General features: G+C 37.6%; 1 protein-coding gene across 6 annotated transcripts in view; it reads right to left on the bottom strand.

Moving 5' to 3' along the window:
• Positions 1–22236, bottom strand: part of cald1a (caldesmon 1a) — a 65996-nt gene that overhangs the window by 14485 nt on the left and 29275 nt on the right. For 4 of the 6 annotated variants that reach the window (XR_007179790.1, XR_007179792.1, XM_048157144.1 and 1 more), the window contains exons 3-9: positions 11576–11719; positions 9192–9558; positions 9071–9106; positions 8746–8991; positions 6460–6557; positions 2959–3229; positions 1577–1717 (exon numbers count right to left, since the gene is read on the bottom strand). Coding sequence is in view for 4 of the 6 variants with exons in the window: in XM_048157144.1 (XP_048013101.1) it covers positions 1577–1717; positions 2959–3229; positions 6460–6557; positions 8746–8991; positions 9071–9106; positions 9192–9558; positions 11576–11719 (1303 nt within the window). In the remaining 2 variants the exon portion in view is untranslated. The remainder of the gene's footprint in view (positions 1–1576; positions 1718–2958; positions 3230–6459; positions 6558–8745; positions 8992–9070; positions 9107–9191; positions 9559–11575; positions 11720–22236) is intronic. The other 2 variants (XM_048157146.1, XM_048157147.1) reach the window with 2 other exon arrangements.

Genomic DNA, 22236 nt, shown 5'->3' with positions numbered 1-22236 from the left:
CACAGTAATCAAAGTACAGTTATTAAATAATAAATGAGTATGGGAGATGTCAGAGACATGGCCTAGTAGTTAGTGCATGCATATTTTATACATTTTTAAGGTCTATTCTATTCTATTCTATTCTAATTTACGTATTAGGGAAAGTGCATGCGTATTTTTATACATTATAAGGGCAAGTATACATTTTAGGTTTATTCTATTCTATTCTATTCTATTCTATTCTATTCTATTCCATTTATGTATAAGGAAGAGGGAATATTTTATACATTTATAAGGCAAACCATACATTTTATGTTTATTCTATTCTATTCTATTCTATTCTATTCTATTCTATTCTGTTCTATTCTATTCCATTTATGTATAAGGAAGAGGGAATATTTTATACATTTATAAGGCAAACCATACATTTTATGTTTATTCTATTCTATTCTATTCTATTCTATTCTATTCTATTCTATTCTATTCCATTTATGTATAAGGGAATTTGCATGTGTATTTTTAAATATATTTATAAGGGAAACCGTACATGTTATGTTCATTCTATTCTATTCTATTCTATTTATGTATAAAGGAAAATGTATGCATATTTTTTATACATTTATAGGGTAAAGTATACATTTTAGGTTTATTTTATTCTATTCTATCCCATTCCATTCTATTCCGTTTATGTATAATTCTATTCCGTTTATGTATAAGTGAAATTGTATGCATATTGTTTATACATTTATAAGGGAAAGTATACATTTTATGTTTATCTATTCTATTCTATTCTATTCTATTCTATTCTATTCTATTCTATTAGTTATGTATAAGGGAAAGGGAATATTTTATACATTTATAAGGGAAACCATATATTTTAGGTTCATTCTATTCTATTTTATTATTCTATTCTAATTTTTGTATAAGGGAAAGTATGTGTGTATTTAATACATTTTAATACATTTATAAGGGAAACCATACATGTTAGGTTCATTCTATTCTATTCTATTCTATTCTATTCTATTCTATTCTATTCTATTCTATTCTATTCTATTCTACTCTCTGTATTCTATTTATAAGGGAAAGTGCATGGATATTTTTATACATTTATAAGGGAAAGTATAAATTGTAGGTGCCTTCTATTCTAATCTATTAATTTATGTATAAATTAATTAATTCTTGTATAATTATAAATGCATAATGTTATCATTATATAAATTCTGAAATTTCTTAAAAAGGGTGTTAGAAGCTTTCAGAAGTTTTTTTTCTCTTACATGCTAAATGTCTTTTTCTGATGACAGTGGTTTCTAATATCAAATTACAAGTTTTTTTTCTTCAAACAATAACTGTAGAAGCTATGGTAATTTGGAGGAAAATGGTAACAAAGGGGGTTATTCCCTTTAAACCAGTACAGGCACGCTTCAATGAACACCAGCTGCATTAACGCACAATCAACAAGCTGTTCTCCTCCTCATTATGTTTACAAGATATGGCAGATAATTGCTTTTTCATGGGGACAGCGCGTTCCTATGAGTCAGCTGACGCTGTTGGGTGATTGACAGCTGTGGATAGAGAGAGAGAGAGGGCGGTGGCTGACCTTCAGAGAGGATCCTCTGGGACTGACACACTTAAAGGGCTTCTTGGTCTCTCCGTCCACAGAATCCTCCACTTTCTGCCTCTTCTCAGCCGCCTCCGCTCTTCTCTTCTCTATTTCCTCCTTCATCCTCCTCTTCTCCTCCTGAAGAATAAAATAAACACATGTTCATCACCTCAAAGGTATGCTTCATACAAAAACACCACCAGCAGACTGATTTGGGATCTTCATGTCCCAGAAAATGTCCTTCTTGCAATAAACGAGAATGATAATTAAACAAACAACAAAATCAAGACTGCGAATATCGTGTCTCTCTGCGGAAGCGTAACGTGAACTGGCAGCCGGCCGCATTCCTCAGCAGCTGGGAAATCATAAAGAAGCCTTTTTATTTACACCACGGTTTTTGGCACGACCCGCTAGCATCAGCACGGGGCCCTCTAATCTCTAATTAGTCCTTTTTCATTTACTGCCTCTGTTCATTAGGAACAAGGAACATATTTGCATTACAATGCTAGGAGCGGGCATCCACGAGGAGGGACTGCTGTGTCTCTTGCCCGCTACTGAGAGAGACGGAGTCTGAAACTCATGTGCACTCATGTGGAACTCACACTGGGTGCGATCACGCTAATGTTAATGTAAATGATGTGGAATTCATTTGAATTACAACTTTTCATTACTGAGAGAGAGCGTACAACAGTTATTTTACACCACAGCCTAATATCAAATTGCCTAATATCAAATTACAGTTAAAGCTAAGCTAACAACATGATGCTTTGAGCATAAAAATTCAGACACATAAATATTGGATACAATATCAAGAACCATTTGTTTTGGTAATGAGAGAAATATATAGTATATACACTACCATTCAAAAGTATTTTTTTCATGAATAGAAAGTTCAAAAGAACAGCATTTAATTTCAAATGTCCTTACTGTCACCTTTGAACAATTTAATGCATGCTTGTTGAATACAAGAATTCATTTCATTCATTCACCCCTCTCTTTTGAACTGTACTGTATATCTAACTTACTGTATATAAGGGTTCTATAAGGTATAGTTACTTATATGAGGTTTCAATTCTCAAAGGACATCCATAAAATTCTATTTAAAATGTATAACTGTATAAAATTTCAACTTAAAAAGTTCAGTTGCTGCCTTAAATCTTTAGGTATAATCAACTTAGTTGTACAAGTCATTTCGACTTATAAAATTGAGTTGAATCTTGTAAAAATGATTGTGGCGTTTACAGAAATCATCTAATTTTGATGACAGGACCCTCATCAAGTTTTTTTGCTTGCAGAAAAGCGAATCCAAGCAAATTCCACAGCGCCAGTGAAACTGTTATCTGACCAGGAAACGAATCACTGACGTTAAACGAACACACCTCCTCTCTGGCTTTCCTCTCGGCCTCCTCCTGCTTCCTCAGCCGCTCCTCCTCTTCCAGCACCTTCCTCCTCTCCTCCCTCTTTCTCTTCAGCTCTTCCAGCTCCACTTCAGCCTCCTGCTGTTTCTGCCTCATCCTCTCGAACTCCTCGCTCTCCATCTCATCTCTTCTCCTCTTCAGTTCCTCCAGCTTTCTCTCGGCCTCCAAGCGAGCATCCTCGCCATCTGCCTCGTCCGCTTCCGGCGCCTCAGGAGAGCGTAAGCTGCCTCGGCTGTCGCACAGACAAACAAATACTTACTTGCACAGGTTAAAAGGTCTGTCAACACCTTTACACGTCCATGTTCTTTACGTGTAAAGATAACCCAACCTATTCACACACAGACTTAGTGAATCAGCACACCCCTGTCTAAAATAACACAGTCTCTGGTTACAGATGAGAACAGCCCTCAGGACACAGCAGATCAGGTGACTAGAGTCAAATACCTCATCACGCAAAGCTCTGAACGGGCTACATATAAATAACGCACATTATCTCAAGGTCAAAAACATATAAACACAGACATGTGGAATGTGATTATTTTGTCTGTATGTTAATATTTAATTTCAGTGGTGTAGTTGTCCCACATAAATTTATCTATATTGGAGTTTTCCAATAATATATGGATACATTTATATTCTGGTCAAATCCTTGGGTAGAAAACTATGTAAATATTTATTGTAATTTTGTTCATTTGTTACTATTTTAAGGTGTCTGATTGTAATGCGATAATTATATTTTTATTGAGGGAATAATTTAATATGATTTGTCTGTTTAAATTGCTACAACAAAAATAATCACTGGTAAACAACAAAATACAACACATTTTTTTTAAAATGGAAATAGTAAAATCAAATAAAAACAAATAAAAAAAGAACACTTCCTAGTCATTTTCATGCTGAGATTCATGCTGCATCCCAGTTCGCCTACTTATACGATGCCCTAAAAGTACGTACTGTTTTTGTTTTAAAAAGTGCATACTTTTGACTGTGTAGCAGAATAGCAAGCAAGCTTTGGGACATACTACTTCGTCTTTAATGGACCGCTTTCAGTTAGTTATGTGTATCCTGTCACAGTTTAAAGTGCCCTGTCAATCATCTTGTCACAGTTAGAAACCGTTTTGGAGAGAAATGTAGTAGCAAATCTGCCAGTCGTGGGTTTTTCATGCGGACACTCTCCTCATGTATTTGCATAATGATGCATTTAAAAGATAAAGACCAAACGTATCTTAATAAAAGTTCACAGATTAAATATTATGTGGATAACCTTTAATAAATATCTTTTCATCAGGTTAGATACTGATTATTAAAGGCACAATATGTAAGATTTTTGGATTAAAATATCCAAAAATCACTAGAACAATGCTATATATTTTGTTGACATGTGTACTTACATTATCCCAAGAATGTTTAAATCCAGAGAAATAAGTAATTTTAACCAGGACACGGACCGTGTCTGTGCATCGCCTATCAATGACACCATACTAGCATTACCCGTGTTGCCCCTGATTTCCGGTTTCATTTTGTAGAAAGCATGGAAACTCCAAAGTTGCTTTAATATATTATATATTTTTTTAGACAAGGTAACAACTGTTTGGATGCATTCATCGACAGAAAACTAATCATGTTATATAGCTCAACACAGTAAGTCTTAGGGCCCTATAATACATCCGGCGCAATGCGACGCAAGGCGCAGCGCAAGTGTGTTTGCTAGTTTGCGTCCGGCGCCGTTCGCATTTTCCCGTTCAGCGCCACGTCCTTAAATTAGTAAATGCATTTGCGCCAGTTAGTGCGCCCATGGCCGTGCTGGTCTAAAAAAGAGGTGTGTTCAGGTGCATTGCCGGCGCATTGCTATTTTAAGGAGCTGAAAATAGACTGCGCCATAGACCAACTCAAACCTGGTCTAAAGTCTAAAATCAATGGCGCAATATTTTTTTGTTAGAGCGCGTTGGTAGAAACTGCGCCTCTGGGCGCGTCCACAGTGCGTGTTGACTTTTCTTATTACACACAGGGATGCGCATCACACAAACATGCCAAATATTACAAACAAAAGGATTACAGTGTAAAAGAATATTATTGTGTAGGCTACATAAATATAAAAATGTAATGATGAATAGTTATTGCGTGTATTAGAATTAGGCTACCTATTTTCAATTCAGCCTATTACTACTTATAATGATGAACGAAATTGGCTAATTAATTGAACAATCGTGCCAATACACACACATATATATTAACTGACTCATCGCACGAGCAGATCGGTTTCTTCGCTTGAAAAGCATTTAGCTTTTCCGCCAACAAATTCCGCCATGTAAATAGCAATCCGCCATGGCGCGAGCGCATCTCGCTCTTAAAGGGAATAGGAGATGACACTCTGATTGGTTTATTGAACGTTACGCCCATTACTCATTAAGAGAATAGGGACAACCCATTTAAAAAATGCGCCCCGGCGCACGGACCGTTTTTCCGTCGTTAAAATAGCAAAAGTGGATTTGGACACGCCCTGAGTGCACCTGCGCCGTGCGCTTTACACTTTGCGTTTAGATCGTTAAAATAGGGCCCTTATTGTTTAAATCTTGATTTTCTTGATTGTTTTACCATGCCTAATATTGATCTAGCTTACTGCAGTGTACAACAAGTGTCTTATAGTAGCCACCGGCGAACGCTCAGAGTAGCATTATAACAACTTTCAACACATAAATGCATTTAATATGATAAACAGCGCTGCTTTACCCCACATATGCATGACTGGAAGAAACGGAAGCGCTCGTCTGTGGCATAATAAAAGCTCCACTGCTCTCGAGTCGTGTCGCGCTTGTCTCTCATTAGCAGTCGCTCCAATGGCCTTGTTCCGCTCCAACAGCTTTCAGCCCCACCCTGCTTCATACTACACTAATGTTAATAAATCTTTAGTACATTAGCTCATCCATGAATATGATTTCTGCCCAAGTCCCATTGGATTCTTTCCACCAGCTATAGATGTGAAGATAACGCCTCCCATGATTCTGCGAGATCAAGGCGTCATCATGCTAGACCTTTGTTTTGAACAAGCGACCTCTAGTAGCGAAAATTACATATTGTGTCTTTAATTACTCAAACCCCATTATCTAAACCTCTCCACTTAACCGTCGCCCTCACACAACCGCCATGTTTGCAGTTTTTTTAACACTTTTTATTCGTGTTTGTAGTTCTAATCGAAACCTTTTCCAGTGGGTTGTGGGCAGTATTAGCTGTTATAGTGTGCATGGATCTGGAAACCATCCAGGTATCTTTGGAATACTCGTGATTTGGGACACACTCATTTTAATTTCGAATACTATTTAGGATGTATAGATTGCGAATTGGGACGTAGCATTACAGATCTACACACTGCCATATACGGAATTCTGGGAACTCTAAATTGTTTGGAAAAAGAAAGCCTGGACCATCCTAACACAATCATTAATTGTTTATATGAGCACTGACCTGAAAGTCCTCTCGGCTTTCTTGTGTTTGGGAGGGCTGTCCTCACACACTCCTCCATTTGGCTGTTTATTCTTCCTCATCACATCTTCATCTTCCATCTGTACACACACAAGTAGAAGTGAGTGATGTGTGGATGTGATATGCATGCGTGCGAGAGAATGACAGAGTGTTTTGAAAGAACAAAATGCGGGTGCTGTTGGTTCACTCGCTGGATAAATGATGAAAAGAACATGTGTGTATTAACACAAACACACACACACACACACTCCCCATCAATGCCCAATAGACATGCAGCAAGCAGTGAACACACGGTGTGTAACCGCTGATCATTGAGCAGATTTTAAACCTGCGTTGTTTAATGTGAAATGTACTGATACTCGTGCGCGCTGGTGAAAACACTACACACTGTGCTCAAATAGTGCCTGGAGTGATTTGGGATTTTGGGGAGGAAATTGAATGGCTGCAATGGAAAATAGTAAGACATGAATTGACTTGTATCCAAAGCTGTTAAAGACCCCATGAAATGACTTCTTGTCGTCTGCCATTTTAAATGAGCGAGCCCTTAAGTTAGAATAAATTCTGATTGGCTGACACTGTTTTATTGTTCGACAGCAGGAAAAAATCATTCTGAAAGTGATCCCAACGATATTGTTTCTCTATATCGTTATAGCTGTGGTGCGGACAGTGCTGTTCTTTTGTATTTAGAATGATTTTTTAGAAGTATATATTTATCGTTTATAGTTATCGTTCTTGGTGTGAACTGGCCTTTAATCTAGCATTTCTCAAAATGTTATTTTGGCCAGATGACGACAAAAAAAAAAAGAAAAAAAAAAAAAAAAGAGCACCCACATAGCTACAGTAAACTTTATAGTTGATGACAGACAGTTTTAATGACCGACAAAACACGCATGTCCAAAATTCTTAGAAATTCACTGGTCAAAAAACTCCTAACGCCATTTGAGCTTGATTTTGGTAAAATGTTAATAATAAAATGACACAAGCGTCTGACCATATAAAAATCCACAATATCAACTTTGACAACGCAATGTTGAATAATAATAAAAAAAAAATTGTTTTTTCCATTTACTGAAAAGTAGAGTTTTTGGAGATACAAGGTTTCTGCTTGACAGTGACTAAATTGTGTATGCATATGCAGGTCGGTGATATCAACACATTCGGCAAAAAAACTTGTTTAAATGCATATACAGTACAGTCCAAAAGTTTGGAACCACTAAGATTTTTAATGTTTTTAAAAGAAGTTTCGTCTGCTCACCAAGGCTACATTTATTTAATTAAAAATACAGTAAAAAACAGTAATATTGTGAAATATTATTACAATTTAAAATAACTGTGTACTATTTAAATATATTTGACAAAGTAATTTATTCCTGTGATGCAAAGCTGAATTTTCAGCATCGTTACTCCAGTCTTCAGTGTCACATGATCCTTCAGAAATCATTCTAATATGCTGATTTGCTGCTCAAGAAACATTTATGATTATTTTCAATGTTGAAAACAGTTGTGTACTTTTTTTTTTTCAGGATTCCTTGATGAATAGAAAGTTCAAAAGAACAGCATTTATCTGAAATACAAAGCTTCTGTAGCATTATACACTACCGTTCAAAAGTTTGGGGTCAGTAAGAATTTTTTATTTTATTTTTTTGAAAAGAAAAGCAGTAAAGACATTTATAATGTTACAAAAGATTAGATTTCAGATAAACACTGTTCTTTTGAACTTTCTATTCATCAAATAATCCTGAAAAAAAATATTGTACACAAATATTTTGTACAATTGTACACATTAAATGTTTCTTGAGCAGCAGATCAGCATATTAGAATGATTTCTGAAGGATCATGTGACACTGAAGACTGGAGTAATGATGCTGAAAATTCAGCTTTGCCATCACAAGAATAAATTACTTTGTGAAATATATTCAAATAGTACACAGTTATTTTAAATTGTAATAATATTTCACAATATTACTGTTTTTACTGTATTTTTAATTAAATAAATGTAGCCTTGGTGAGCAGACGAAACTTCTTTTAAAAACATTAAAAATCTTAGTGGTTCCAAACTTTTGGACTGTACTGTATGTGCTAAAAGTTTAGTTTATCAAGTTTATCAAGTACACTAACATATAGAGGCCTCAAAGTACATGCACAGACTAAACGTCACAAACGTTTAATTTCATGAGGTCTTTACAAATACATTTTTCTGTTAACCTCCCACCCAAAATCTAAACCATCCATCCTTATGCAGTCCTCAAAACACAACTAACCTCTTACCAAAGACTGGTCATTTTCTGAAATCTCTGTCTCATATTTCTCAAAGTTTTCTGCCTCTCTCATTTCATCCACTCCATTCTTTGTCAATTCCTCTATCTCACTCTTTTCCTCGTGTACACCTGCAGTGAGTTCTGCGGTGCCATTTTCCTCATCCGTCCCCGAAACAACTGCGGAATCATCTACGTCTTCATTTAAAATCACCTCACGTATTTCAGAAGAAGGCACAGCATCTTGCTCATTATTGTCCTATGAATGGAACTGCAGTCACATGCTTTGTTGCATCAAATGAGAGAAAAACCAAAAAAAAACAAAACACTTATCATACCTCATCAGGTATTTTAGATATTTCCTCAACGGATTCCTACAGGTGAACAAAGTTAAATGCCATAAACACACCTTAAATGCAAGTTCTTGTGGTCTAACAAACCATAAAAAGAAATGCACACCTGTTCTCTCAAATAAGACCTCCGTGGCTTTTCCTCCACAACCACCTCCTCCCTAGGGATGACCACCTCTTCCTCCTCCTCCTCCTCCTCCTCCTCCTCCACCGGTTTCTCCTCCTCTTTCTCCACCTCCTTGCTGTTGTGCTCCTCCTCTACCTCGTAGCTCCGGCCGCGCCGCAGACCAGCGCTGCTCTCTGAGGTTTGGCTGGTGTCCTCCTGCTCCTGTCTGTCCAGCGCTTCCTTCATCCTCTTCTGCCTGCGCTCCTCTCTCTTAGCCAGGCGCTCCAGCAGGGCCTGTTCCTCCTCGTCCCCCTCTCCCGTCCCGCTGGAGGACATCACTGAGGTGGACACGCTCTCTGTCACCGTAACGCTGCAGAGAGGCAGTGCAAGAAGAAAATAAGGTAGAATATAGACAGCAATGTATTCCTACTGATGGAGTGATATTAGCTTTTCTATGGCAATATCTAGAGAGAAAAGTGACTGAAAAAAAAAGTATCACAGTTTTCACCAAAATATTAAGCAGCACAACGGTTTTCAACATTTATGATAAGAAATGTGTCTCAAGCAGCAAATCAGCATATTAGAATGATTTCTGCAGGATCATGTGACACTGAAGGCTGGCGTATTGATGCTGAAAATTTAAAATTAAGATATATTCAAATAGAAAACAGTTATTTAAAAATGGTAATATTTCCCAAATAAGCCTGTTTACTGTATTTTTGATCAAATTAATATAGCATTTGAGACTAAAATTATTTTGAACACTAGTGTAGAAAATATAAAATATATCATGCAATTTTTATTTAGCATTAGCTACAACATTAACGCTGGGGCCAAATAATCAACTCATACTTGGGCTTTACACAACAGTACAACTCTAAAGAGCATCATTTCTTATTAGCAAAACCTGAACATGCAAAATGATAGCGAGGAACTTCATTATGATTTAAAGTGGATCTGCACTCATTTTGTCCCTTTTCTAGGGCTGCATAACTAGGGTGCACTAGGACGTAGACTGCCATAATCCTGCCACTGTAGGTTAATGTAGTCTGACTGCACTGCTTGGCAAACGTTTACCCTGCGTCAGCACTACTGACAATAGATGGAGCTATGTCTGGTCACACATCGAGAACAATTCTGGTCTTGTTTGACCGTCTTCTGTGTCCATTCATTGAACAAAGCCTCAGTGTCTGAACATGTCACTGCTTCCGCAATGCTGACCCGCTACAGGAAGTTATTTATTAGAGCCGCCCACTAAAGTTGCAGGTTACAGAAAGAGAGGAAGGCGCAAGAAAAGTGTGTTACATATCAAAATTTCTGTCCCATCACTGCCAAAAATGTACTTACTTAGTATTTTTGTCTTGTTTTCCATTAAAATGACCTAAAAATTCTTAAATCAAGATATATTTAATTGAGAAGCAAAAAGATTTCACATATTAAGTCTTGTAATCTTAAAAAGTCATCAAATTTGTGCTTAAAACAAGAAAAAACATCTGTCAGTGGGGTCCGAAAAATAAACTTAATTCAAAAAGAATACAAGATTATTTCCTTACCCTACTAACAGAATTTTTTGTGTTTTAAAACTCACTTGTATTCATTTTTCAGTAAAAAATAATGTCATGAGCCCTTTAAGATATTATTTTAATATGTTCCTTGAGGTTCACTCACTCACATGTTAATAAAGTTTTTTTGCAAAAAACAAAAAAAAAACAAAAACGAAAACAAATGTTCTTTTACTTTTCCATTTGTCAAACTGACGTCAGTCTCAAGTGCGTGGATAAACAGGCCATTTTTGGAGCTTGATTTACTAAATGCTTTGGGGGTTTTTTTATAATAAGGAGGACGTTTTATGAAACTTTCAAGATGTTTTAATGTTACAAAGACCTCTAAAATGATAAAGGTTTCTCATGTCATGACTCCTTTAAGTAATTTTGCTTAAATGTATCTTGAATTAAGATTGTTTAGATATTTGTAGTGGAAAATAAGTGCCCAAAATCGCATACTTTATAGTAGGTACTACATTTGGACCATTAAAAATTATGCTCTATATAATATGAATGTGTGTAGTATGAATGAAATTTGAACATACTACATCTGCCATGTTGTCACTGTCATGTGACCTACTGAATTAGTTGTGTCGCTTCACTGCCATTGACAACTTCTCTCCTGTGGCCTCATGGGATAGTAGAGTGTCGATCGGATGCGCACTTCAGAATCTCACCAGAAACTGTAGGTCATCTGGGTACTTTTCGCCTACTGTTGTATGAATACTACAAATTCTGACATACTAAGCTCACATGCTGTTTTTTTGCCTACCTTATAGTATGGAAGTAGGCATATTTGGACGCAGGGTGAACAAGAGAATCATTTTTTGCAGTGTGTTTTACCTGTGGCTGTTGTTGAGCTCCGGGGTCTCAGGTTTGTAGGCCACCTCTTCACTGTCCTTACTGCGCAGTCTCTCCTGTCGCGCTCTTCGTCTGCGCTCACGAGCGGCCTCCTCCTCATCCTCCTCATTCCGGCGATACGCCATCCTACACACAGAGACCGTTAGATGTTACACCAGTAAGAGACGGAAAGAGTTAGGCCTCATGTCACCTTGGCACACAGTCTACTGATACTGCTGCTGTTGTTGCTGTTGAGGATGAACTTTCACTAGCTGTCAGATGTGTGTGTGTGTGTCTGTGTATCAGCTTTGGCTGATGATGAGAGGATCCTGACAGCAGTGTGGCGTTCAGCCCACACGACAGCCAGGGGACTTTCGTGTAACCTAAATAAGGTTTTCACATCTCTCTGACAAGCTCTCTTCACCTCTCTCTCTCTCTTTCTCTCTCTTGTCTCCTGCTAATGTTTTATCTCAAATCCTCAACACATTCACATTTTTTTTACTTTTCTTAAGGACAAGTTAGGTTCAAGTTTAGTGTTGCTAATTGTAAAAAAAAAAAAACAGTAATATTGTGAAATATTATTACAAATTAAGTAAATTATGGAGTGCCACAAGGGTCTGTTTTAGGCCCTCTGCTATTTTCAATATACATGCCGCCCCTTAATAATATTATTTAAAAACATGGAATTAGTTTTCACATGCTGATGATACTCAGTTATACATTTCATCACGTCCAAAATCATATTTCATGTTACAAAAACAGCCTTCTTCCACCTCAGAAACATCGCTAAGCTATAGAACATGTTACCTGTTTCTGATGCAGAACAGCTAGTTCATGCATTCATGACCTCTAGACTGGATTATTGTAATGCATTATTAGGTGGTTGTCCTGCATCTTCAATAAACAAGCTACAGTTAGTTCAAAATGAAGCTGCTAGAATTCTTACCATGTCAAGAAAATAAAATCATATAACCCTAATTTTATCATCTCTACACTGGTACCTTTTAAAGGTGCTAAAGAGGATCTTTTGTTTTATACATTTTTGCAATATTACTTGAAACTGTCTTTACTAACTGATAAAAGACTATTTATTAGGTGCACTGAAAGGAATAATATTAATATACATCATCTGTGCACGAAGTAGGGCCTTAAAAACATCAGCCAATCGTTTACACGATCATTGTGTAAACGATTGGCCCTCTGGCTTGTCAATCACTGCCATGATGTTTCTTGTGCGAGACGTGCGCGGCTGCGCGCTCCAGTAACTTTCCACACTCCACAGGCGCCGCATGCAATGTTTTTGTCAGGAGACAGGAATAACAACTGCAGATTATGAGTTACCTGCGGTGAGTCCGACATAATGAATCCACTAACACGACACAGCGAATGCCGGTGGTAAACACTCGTGTTCCAATACTCGTGCACGTGTTTTGGGAGGCGTTCCCTCGAAATGAGCTGTGAAGGAGGGGGGTTGTTCTTACGCATGCGCTCATTTCAAAAACTCACTAACAGTCTTTGGTTTCTCAGTCGACGAAAAGATCCTCTTTAGCACCTTTAAGTTTTGTATTGATTACAAAGTATTGCTACTGACCTAAATGGTTTAGCTCCTGTCTATTTAACCAATATTCCATCGCCCTACATTCCATCACGCTCTTTAAGATCACGAAACCCAAGACTTTTGTTAGTACCTAGAATATCTAAGTCCACTAAAGGAGGTAGAATGTTTTCAAATTTGGCTCCTAAACACTGGAATAGCCTTCCTGATAATGTTCACACTCTCCCAGTTTAAATCTAGATTAAAGACGCATCTCTTCAGCATAATTTATCTCATAACCTTGCTTTTTATTTACATAATGCATCTCATAATCTTGCACTCCAGTAATATCAGATCAAATGTGCATGACTATCTACTGCTTGAAATGTTATGAATAGCAGCTGTGCTAATTATTTTCAATTTGTCTTTTATTTCTGTTTGAGTCATATTTCAAAAAAATCTTAATGGTCCTAAAAAAGGCATTACCTTTCAATTTTGGAGAGAAATAGACTTAATCTGAAAAAAGGCCTTTCCTCAGTTTGTGCTGTGATTAGGAATGTGTTCAGAACTGAATGTGGTGCTCTGCTAACGCCCATGGAAAACCTTGGGGAGAGTGAAATCATATAGAGAGCCAGATTCTTGCTGATTCTGTTGTTCTTTCTTGTTCTTGTCTTCTCTCTCTTTGTCGTTATGTTCACAAACCAATCATACCAGCCAAACTCAACTGTGTTAATACTGAAGTATTCTGAGGGACCATATAAAAGTGTCACTTTCCTTCTCTGAGGTCAACTTATATCACAATTCAGCAGAAGTTTTGATCATTTTCCAAAAAACATTTTCAATGCCATCGTATGAATAGAATTAACAGCTCTTTGCTGCTTTCTAACATGGAAATCCAAGGATTTCTGGATGAACTGAGAAATGTTTTGGACCAGGGAGGGAGTTCTTCAAGGTAACAGTATGTTTTTACAATACATTAAACTTTTATTTCAACTGATCAAGAAAAAATTGATTTCTCCCAATATGAAAGTAAATAAAATCCAGAGGGAGTTTTCGAAACGGCACAGAATGCCCTCAAATCCGCTTTAACATTCCAGCCCATCGAGTCCGGACTCTTGGATGACTCTCTGATCCGATATCCCTCCGGGGAACACCGCCCATCTTGCAATGACTGTATGAAGCTTCCCTGTTCCATAACCACAAAAATAAATCACAAATAAAACATGCTGACTGCCTGCTGCAATAACATTCAGAAGAATCTTAGCATTTTATTTGGGGCATTGCTTTGGTACCTGTAGCGATGTGGGATGTAAACCAAGACATCAGCCGAACATGATTTCCATATGGAACACATCTTTCAGCCGTGTAGCATTAATTATTTTATAGCGTGCGCGGTGAGAGCTACGCAGTGAGCAGCATGTTTTATGGGATTCATAAACTCTATAAAGGAAGCCACGGTTACAGTGTGGGAAATTAAATTGATATGCAGTTAATTTTGCAGCTAATTTGCTCTCATAATAGCACAAATGACAACATGCAGAGCCCACAACCAGGCGATGGATGCATCCAGGCCGGGACAGCTGAAGTATCAAGGCGGGAAGTATTTTCTTGTGGTCCAAACATCTCAGAAATGTCAATGAAAACATAGCACACAGGGCAAAGGCTCTCGAGAGCAATCACAGACAAAAGGGTTGGGAGAGAGAAATATATGGACCCTGCCAAATCACTGTTCTATTCCCACGCTCTTCCTCCACTTACTGACCCCACGCTCATCTCCAACGCCACAGATTCGTCCAGTCTTTATTTGACCACAGCACAGGATCACCTGCTCTCATTTCTGCCCTCACGGCTTTCAGTAACAGCATCCCTTGAACACATGTATACCCTCAAGCCGGCCTTTCTTTAACCAGCCAGAGAGAAAGAGACAGAGAGAGAGTGTGTTTGAAACGGGCCATTCGTTGAGGATGGGTGTTATTTCCTCAGCTCTTCCTGGCCTCTCATGGGAAAAGCACAGATGTGTGGTGCCGAGATGGCTCCCGATCCATAGAGAAAACTACGTACAGTCAGCTAAATTGACTGAAAAGAGCAGTCATAAACAGAATATAAAGTTTAAATGAACATCATTGATCTAAAATAGAAATCTTTTTAAAAATTATAAATGTCTTTGCGGTCACTTTCGATCAATTTAATGCATCCTTGCTGAGTGAAAGTAATCATTTGTTTAAAATAAAATCTAAAAATGCACATAAAAGGCTTCATTTGGATTGGATTTTTTTTATTTGTGCATAAACTATGATGGAAACACATCTACCTAATAAAATTATAAGTAGCCATGTGACTGTGTCTCAAGTCATGTGACTGAATATGCTCAAATTACTGGCTACTATTAGGCTTGTTCGACTTGATGCAGCGCTGCACAGACCGATCGGCGGCTGACTTGAAGCAGTGCATGCTGGTAAGAAATGTTGTCAGACTTGAGACACCGGTGACACCATGTGACTATAGAGTACCTCAGGGATGACGTGTTTTTGTAGGCCAACTTGGAAGTTAGTGGCGCACGGGTTCCCTCGATCGAAAGCCTATTCATTTTTCCCATAGACTTTTGGAAAATTGCAGAAAATAAGCTTTGTGTTTAACAAAGGGTTATGACACTTACACGTTTTGTCTATCAAGATAATCTTTACAAGTTGACAAACATTTATACATTTTGAAGCCTAAATAAAGTCGTCAGATATAAAAAGCTAACAGTAGGCTATACACGGACTACATCACACCATGGTCGCAGATCAACATCACCACCACCAAGCTTCCTCAAACTTTATTTAAAAACATGCTCGCTGATTATGATCTGCACTGTGTATGAATACTTATTCACTTTTTCATGAGCAATGCTGTCCAAATGTCCTGTTTGTCACGATGACGTCTACAGTCTCCGCCAAAGGAAGAAGTCCGTTTTAGCACTTTGTTAGCAACCGCCGTTTTTAAGACACAGTAAAGGTTTAAAAAAAAAAAATCACAAGCAGGTTATAACTGGTGTGTTTTATGTCATAGATCAAAACGTGAAATATTTAGAGGCTTTGTTAATCACAGACCTTACTGCAGGCGATTTAGCAAAAACCCATTCAAAAAACCCATTGACTTCGGAGCGATGGAACCGGAAGCCCTAAAATGCTAACTCGCTTCCGGGTTTTGCCTACAAAAATGCATCATCCCTGAGGTACTCTATGACGAATGGCATCAAAGTACCGCAAGAGCAATTCGAGAGTGGCTGCACGGGCTCTGATGACGACACAGCTGTTTCACGATTGGCCGGATTCACCGCATGACAACAATCACGTGTGTTTTGTGTTTATTCTGAAAACTTTAGTTCCACTAATGCTCATAAATCTGCATTTTTATAACAGTTAAAGCTCTTTTCATGTAGTCGGGATGTTATATTGTGTCATGTTTATCAAAATTGAACCGATAAAAAACGTAGACCCCACTACATTGGTATTTAAATAATACATGCTTATTATGTTGAATGTACATAAAGTATTGAATGAAAATGTCTCTGAAACATCTTTGTATTAGTCATATATTGCATTTATTTCACTTCAGCTGTGATAAAGTATGCAAACACAGCACGACCGTCACTATGAGCAGCAGAAAGTGTCCGACTTCACGTCGCCGTTTTCAGCTCCTCCATGGCTACTCTCGCCGATCGGCTGCATCTAGCCACGGCCGATGTCAAACACACCTTTCACCTCCCAAAACTGTCTGACACACTTGAATCAATCACTGTCAAACATGAAGTCCATCAAAGCGCTTTGTTGCAGTAGTTTATTAAACATAATATAAAAGAGCCACAGTGGCTTCCCCCAGTGACTACAGCTTCCATCTTCATTTCTACTGCAATTTCTCCAGAAGTGACAAATTTGTTCTTTTAAACACTGCAGCTGGAAATGCTGCTTCAGTTACAAATTGCTTTTGTGATATTCAGATTTTTTTTTCCATGAATTAAATTCTCAGCTTTCCATCCAAATTTATTCTGCAGTTGATGCTAAAATAGAAACCAAAAAATGGTAGGTTTTGGTAATCATTAGTCAGAACATTCCGTCAGCATGGTGAGTGGGGACACGGAGCCAGCAGTCAAAACATTCCAGTGTGTGTATGCGGAGTATCAGTGACCCGACTCAGAGCTGGAACACATCAACCTGTCCCGGGAAAGGCCACTGCAGTCACACAGCAGTGTGTGTGTGTGCGACTGTGCTTGTGTATACACGGTGCTTTAAAAACAGCATGAACCCTCTGACCCTTTAACAGTGCCAGTCATCTCAGAAACTGCTCTAACCAGCTATTTCTCTAAATACAAAGCAGACCTGATCTATGATCTAGTTGTTATAGTCTCACAGAGCCAGATGTTTGAATATCAGCATAAAGTCTCATTCACTTTGCAGCTTATTCTGGCCATGAACCGCCCACTTAAACAGGAAGGGCCCGTCTGACCTTCATGTAAAACGACTAACCACATTTCATTCTTTATGGATGATGTTTTGGGGCAGATAAATTGGAAATGGATGATACCACAATAGACCGGCTTTCAGCAAAAAGGCAGTTCATTCAAATAGTGGTTCGGCAGTCTCTGCAAAACAGACATCATCAAAGAAATTAGCCAACATTTGTGGTGTGCATAATTTCTGTTCATTTAAAAGTAACAATTATAGCACTTAGCACAGAGTTGAGTTGCTACTAACTCTTAACTATGATTCAAAGTTTCACTTTCATAAACCGCACAATTTTTTTCAAATTCAGAAACACTTTTTTGCAGTTACTTTTAACTCTTTTCCTGTTTTTAAAAAAAGTTGCCATTCAGTGTCAGCAATTTTGATCATTTTCACTAAACTTTCATGGCCTCAAAAAAACTGATTGTATAAATATCTGAACATACAATATATCAAAAGGAAGAACAGAACATTTTATACTAGCTTCATACATAATTTTTAAATCAACACTTGAATGTGGGTAAGTTTCATATACACTCTTCAAAATATCTCTTTGAATGAACATAAAAAAAATCATGGAAAGGATTTCCACATGATTAAGTTGCTTTATTTCAGCATTATGCAATTCTGTTATTCCTATTTAATGTACTTACGTTGGGTCAACTTAATTTATTAAGGTTGATTCAACTTATTTACTATGGTTGGGCACAGCTTGACAAAACAACTGACTAAGGAAGAATCTATGCAAAATAGTTATGTCCAACTTACTCAATTCAATCATGGACAGTGGTTCCACATGATTGAGACAAGTAAAATCCAATAGAATCAACCATGTTAAATGAACTAGAATCAATTGTGTTCATTTAAAATAAAATAAATAAAAAGCAATAAATAAAAAAGAAATTGTTTTCATATACATTGATTTTTACAATTAATTCTTCTTTCTAATAACTTTTGTGATGTACTGTGTTAGAAATCTAGATGTGATACTGGATTCATCCTAAATTGCCTTAACCAAAAACATTGTAACGCCTAAATTGATCGTAAGTCCATTGGTGGCAATGGTTTTACAATCAACATAGGCTTACAATGCTTTTGGGAAATGCAACCCAGAGCACTACCACAGTGATTATTTTCTTATTAAAGTAATTTGAAAGTTTGTTAGCAGGTCCTCAACCCAAGCACAAGTGCAACAATTCACCACAATGATAACCCTAAAACTATTAATTAACAGAAACTTTTAAATACCAACATAATAGAACAGTAAACATTAAAAAGTCTTTCCATTTTCTCATCTTCCTAAAAACTGCTTAAAATAACACTTTATTTCAATATTTACACTGCTAGTTCAGCCCCTATGCAAAGCATGATGGGAAGTGAAAATCCTGTTTGGTTGGGTTTACTTGATTGAAACATGTTATTTCAATATGAAAACATCAAGTTAAGTCAAAGAGTAATCGTTTCAAGTCAATTTAACATGAATCAATCACATTTAAACCAGAAACCTGATACAATGGTGTTGAATCAAAATGTTTAAAAAAAGTGAACAGCATCAAAAATCTTTTTTTTTGAGTGTAAAAGCAATATTTTTAACAAAAAGCTGAGAAAATCACATTTTTGTCAAAGACTACATCCAATCGGATTCAGAACAATGATTAAAACATGGTGTAGATCGCTTCCATCAACACCCCCAAAGCTTGCACAGTCCTGTACCTCTTCCCAGGTTGACATTTCATGTGGTAATGTTCAGCAGTTTTGATTTAAATGCTGTTTGATGATTGTGTTAGCTAACATCGCTTGTTTCTGCTTTTTTTCCCCCTGTGTTTTGATCTGGTGATTCTATACTTTTTCAGAAGATGCGTAACAGCGCCGCCCTACTGTATAACAGTGCAAACATGGATTGCTGGAAAATTCTGTCAATGGCAGGGAAAGATTTAAACATGTTTCCTAACAAATAGGGCTGCACGATTATGACAAAAATCATAATTTTCAGTTTGTTCCGCTCAAATTCGCACTGGATTTTCTTCTTACACTCTAAAAAATGCTGGGTTAAAAACAACCCAAGTTGGGTTGAAAATGGACAAACCCAGCGATTGGGTTGTTTTAACCCAGCGGTTGGGTTAAATGTTTGCCCAACCTGCTGGGTAGTTTTATTTAAACCAACTATTGTTTAAAAATTGCTATATGGCTAGCTTAAAATGAACCCAAAATAGTTGGGAAATTAAAAACCAGATGCAATTAGAGGCAACAATAATAGACAAAAGGTGAATGTTTATTAATAATCTTTAATATTTTATTAATATATATTTAATAGTTTAATAGTTTATTAATATAAATGTATTAATAAGCAATTTAATAAATGTTTATTGTTTAATAATTATTCATTGAACATTAATAAATGTTCATTTCCAACATACTTTGGGTTAATTTTAATTAAGCAATACAGTCATTTTTAAATAATAGTTGAGTTAAATAAAACTACCCAGCAGGTTGGGCAAACATTTAACCCTACCGCTGGGTTAAAACAACCCAATTGCTGGGTTTGTCCATTTTCAACCCAACTTGGGTTGTTTTTAACCCAGCATTTTTTAGAGTGTAGCGTAAGATTAAGAGGTCCATCTATCACTGTTTTCCATGTTTATAGAGTTAGTCCGTGGAATAAATATATTGGCTGAGGTCACAGCTTTTTAAAAATGGCGGGTACCAGTGTTTCGTATTCGTTCGACCAATCAGCATACACTGGTAGTTCCTTTTGTGCTGGGTTAGACCTTTTAGTACACTCTGAAGTAGTCGTGACTTGCCTCTCAGAACGTAACATGCTCTAAACACACCTCTTAAGCACGCAGAATGATGTAAGTGGATATTTTTTGTTGTAATCACGCCTTTAAACAATTATCCATAAACGTAATCGCGAACAGAAATTTGATTGTGCAGCCCTACTAACAAACTGATCAAAGCCTCTACATCTTGACTCCTGGAAATTAGCATTCAGCCAATCAGATTGGAGCTTGCATGTTTTGGGAAATGCCTTTAAATCTTCTATGCAATACGCATCATTTTTGTCTATGGGAATGGTGAATTAGCATCATATCTAATGTGAAAGTGTAGCACCTTTCAGCTGTCAGCAAGTTAAAAGTAATACATACAGTACAGACAAAAGACAGAACACACAGCCTCCTTCTCTCGCACACTTTTCCTCTCCTGTCATTTTCAGCAGTTGAAACATTGGCACGTCTTCCAGAAGAAAACAACTGCCGCACATCAAGCCATCATCGCCTGATGGAAAAGCAGCTGGACTCAGATGCCAAGCTGCTCCTGCGTGTATACGCGTTATCTGACTTTCTCTGTTTTTCCGCATCAGCGCGGAGCCAACATCTGCCTTCCCGCTGTCCCTTTGCTTGCACCGAGGACCGTCTGGAGACGGAGCGCTTCCCAAATCACTGTCAGTAAACACTTCTAATGTAGAGCCATTTGGCAAAGCGTCAGCGCTTATCACATGTACACCGAAAACTGACTTTTGTGTTCGGCGTGCAGCGCGATGACGGCCGAAATGGACGGGGCCAACAGGACGGCACATGGTTTTGACTAGTTCAATTACCGCCAAAGAGTAAATATTGATTGTTACAGCATCTTTGCATAATGGAAGTAATTTAATAGAGCATTTTAATCTTTTATCACTAACTCTAGCAGGCAAAGAGGAGCGGGCCAAAATCTCCACAAGAACATAAACACAAGATCACAATGTGTCGCAGAGTTGACCGGGTTGCATTTGTAGCTTTCTGCCAAATGCGATACTTGGCATAGGAAACACAATTCCACCCTTTCAGAGGTTTATAACAAATAGCCAAAAAAAGCATTCGTTTTATGCTATGCTGTAAAATATAATGGTCGCTAATCTGTGCGTCATCAGCTTTACGCTTCCTCCCTACGATTAGGTGAAAAATGTCCCATATATCTTAAAGCATGAAAAAGAAAAGCATTCCTTCTTCATGGTAACACGCTTGGAGGAAACAGGAAGGCTGTTGCAGACGGGAAGCTGACACTCAAAACGACCTGTACACCAAGTAACTCTGGTCTAACATCCTAGCCAATGTTAACAGAAATAACTGTTGCTGAAAGATATTGATTTAGAGCTGATTCATGTCAGCCTACGCTCTCCTGGAATGATAATAAGCTTGATTTGCATGTTTATTAGCCATTACCCATAATTCTTTTTGACAGTTGCATGAATGTCTAAGAAACAGCTGTTGTCTGTGTTTGCAGAAATGCACAGTGCTCAGAGATAATCTAGTGCTGATGCAAAATGGATATTTTTGTCAGTGCCTCCAGGATTTATGTGAGTGTCACTTTGCCTTAAATGGTCAAGCGGCTTGCGAAAGTGCCAATCTGTTGATGTTAAACTTTTGTCACGTTAACACCAGTTTTCTGCTTTAATAGCAGACTCCGTCATCCCAGAAAAAGAAAAAGGAGCTGAAAGCTCAATCTTCAGGCCAAAATAGCATTAAAACAGTCAGGGCTTGACATTAACACCCGCCAACCCGCCAAATGGGATTTTAGCAGTGTCGTGTAACGCAGTCACTCCTACTAGCCTCTCATCTCTTTCCGACAGAGAGTTGACACACAAACCCACCTCGCCTCACTCACTT

The sequence above is a fragment of the Megalobrama amblycephala genome, linkage group LG14, assembly GCF_018812025.1.
Source record: "Megalobrama amblycephala isolate DHTTF-2021 linkage group LG14, ASM1881202v1, whole genome shotgun sequence".
Taxonomy (NCBI): Eukaryota; Metazoa; Chordata; class Actinopteri; order Cypriniformes; family Xenocyprididae; genus Megalobrama; species Megalobrama amblycephala.
This window is presented reverse-complemented; position numbering and strand designations above follow the sequence as displayed.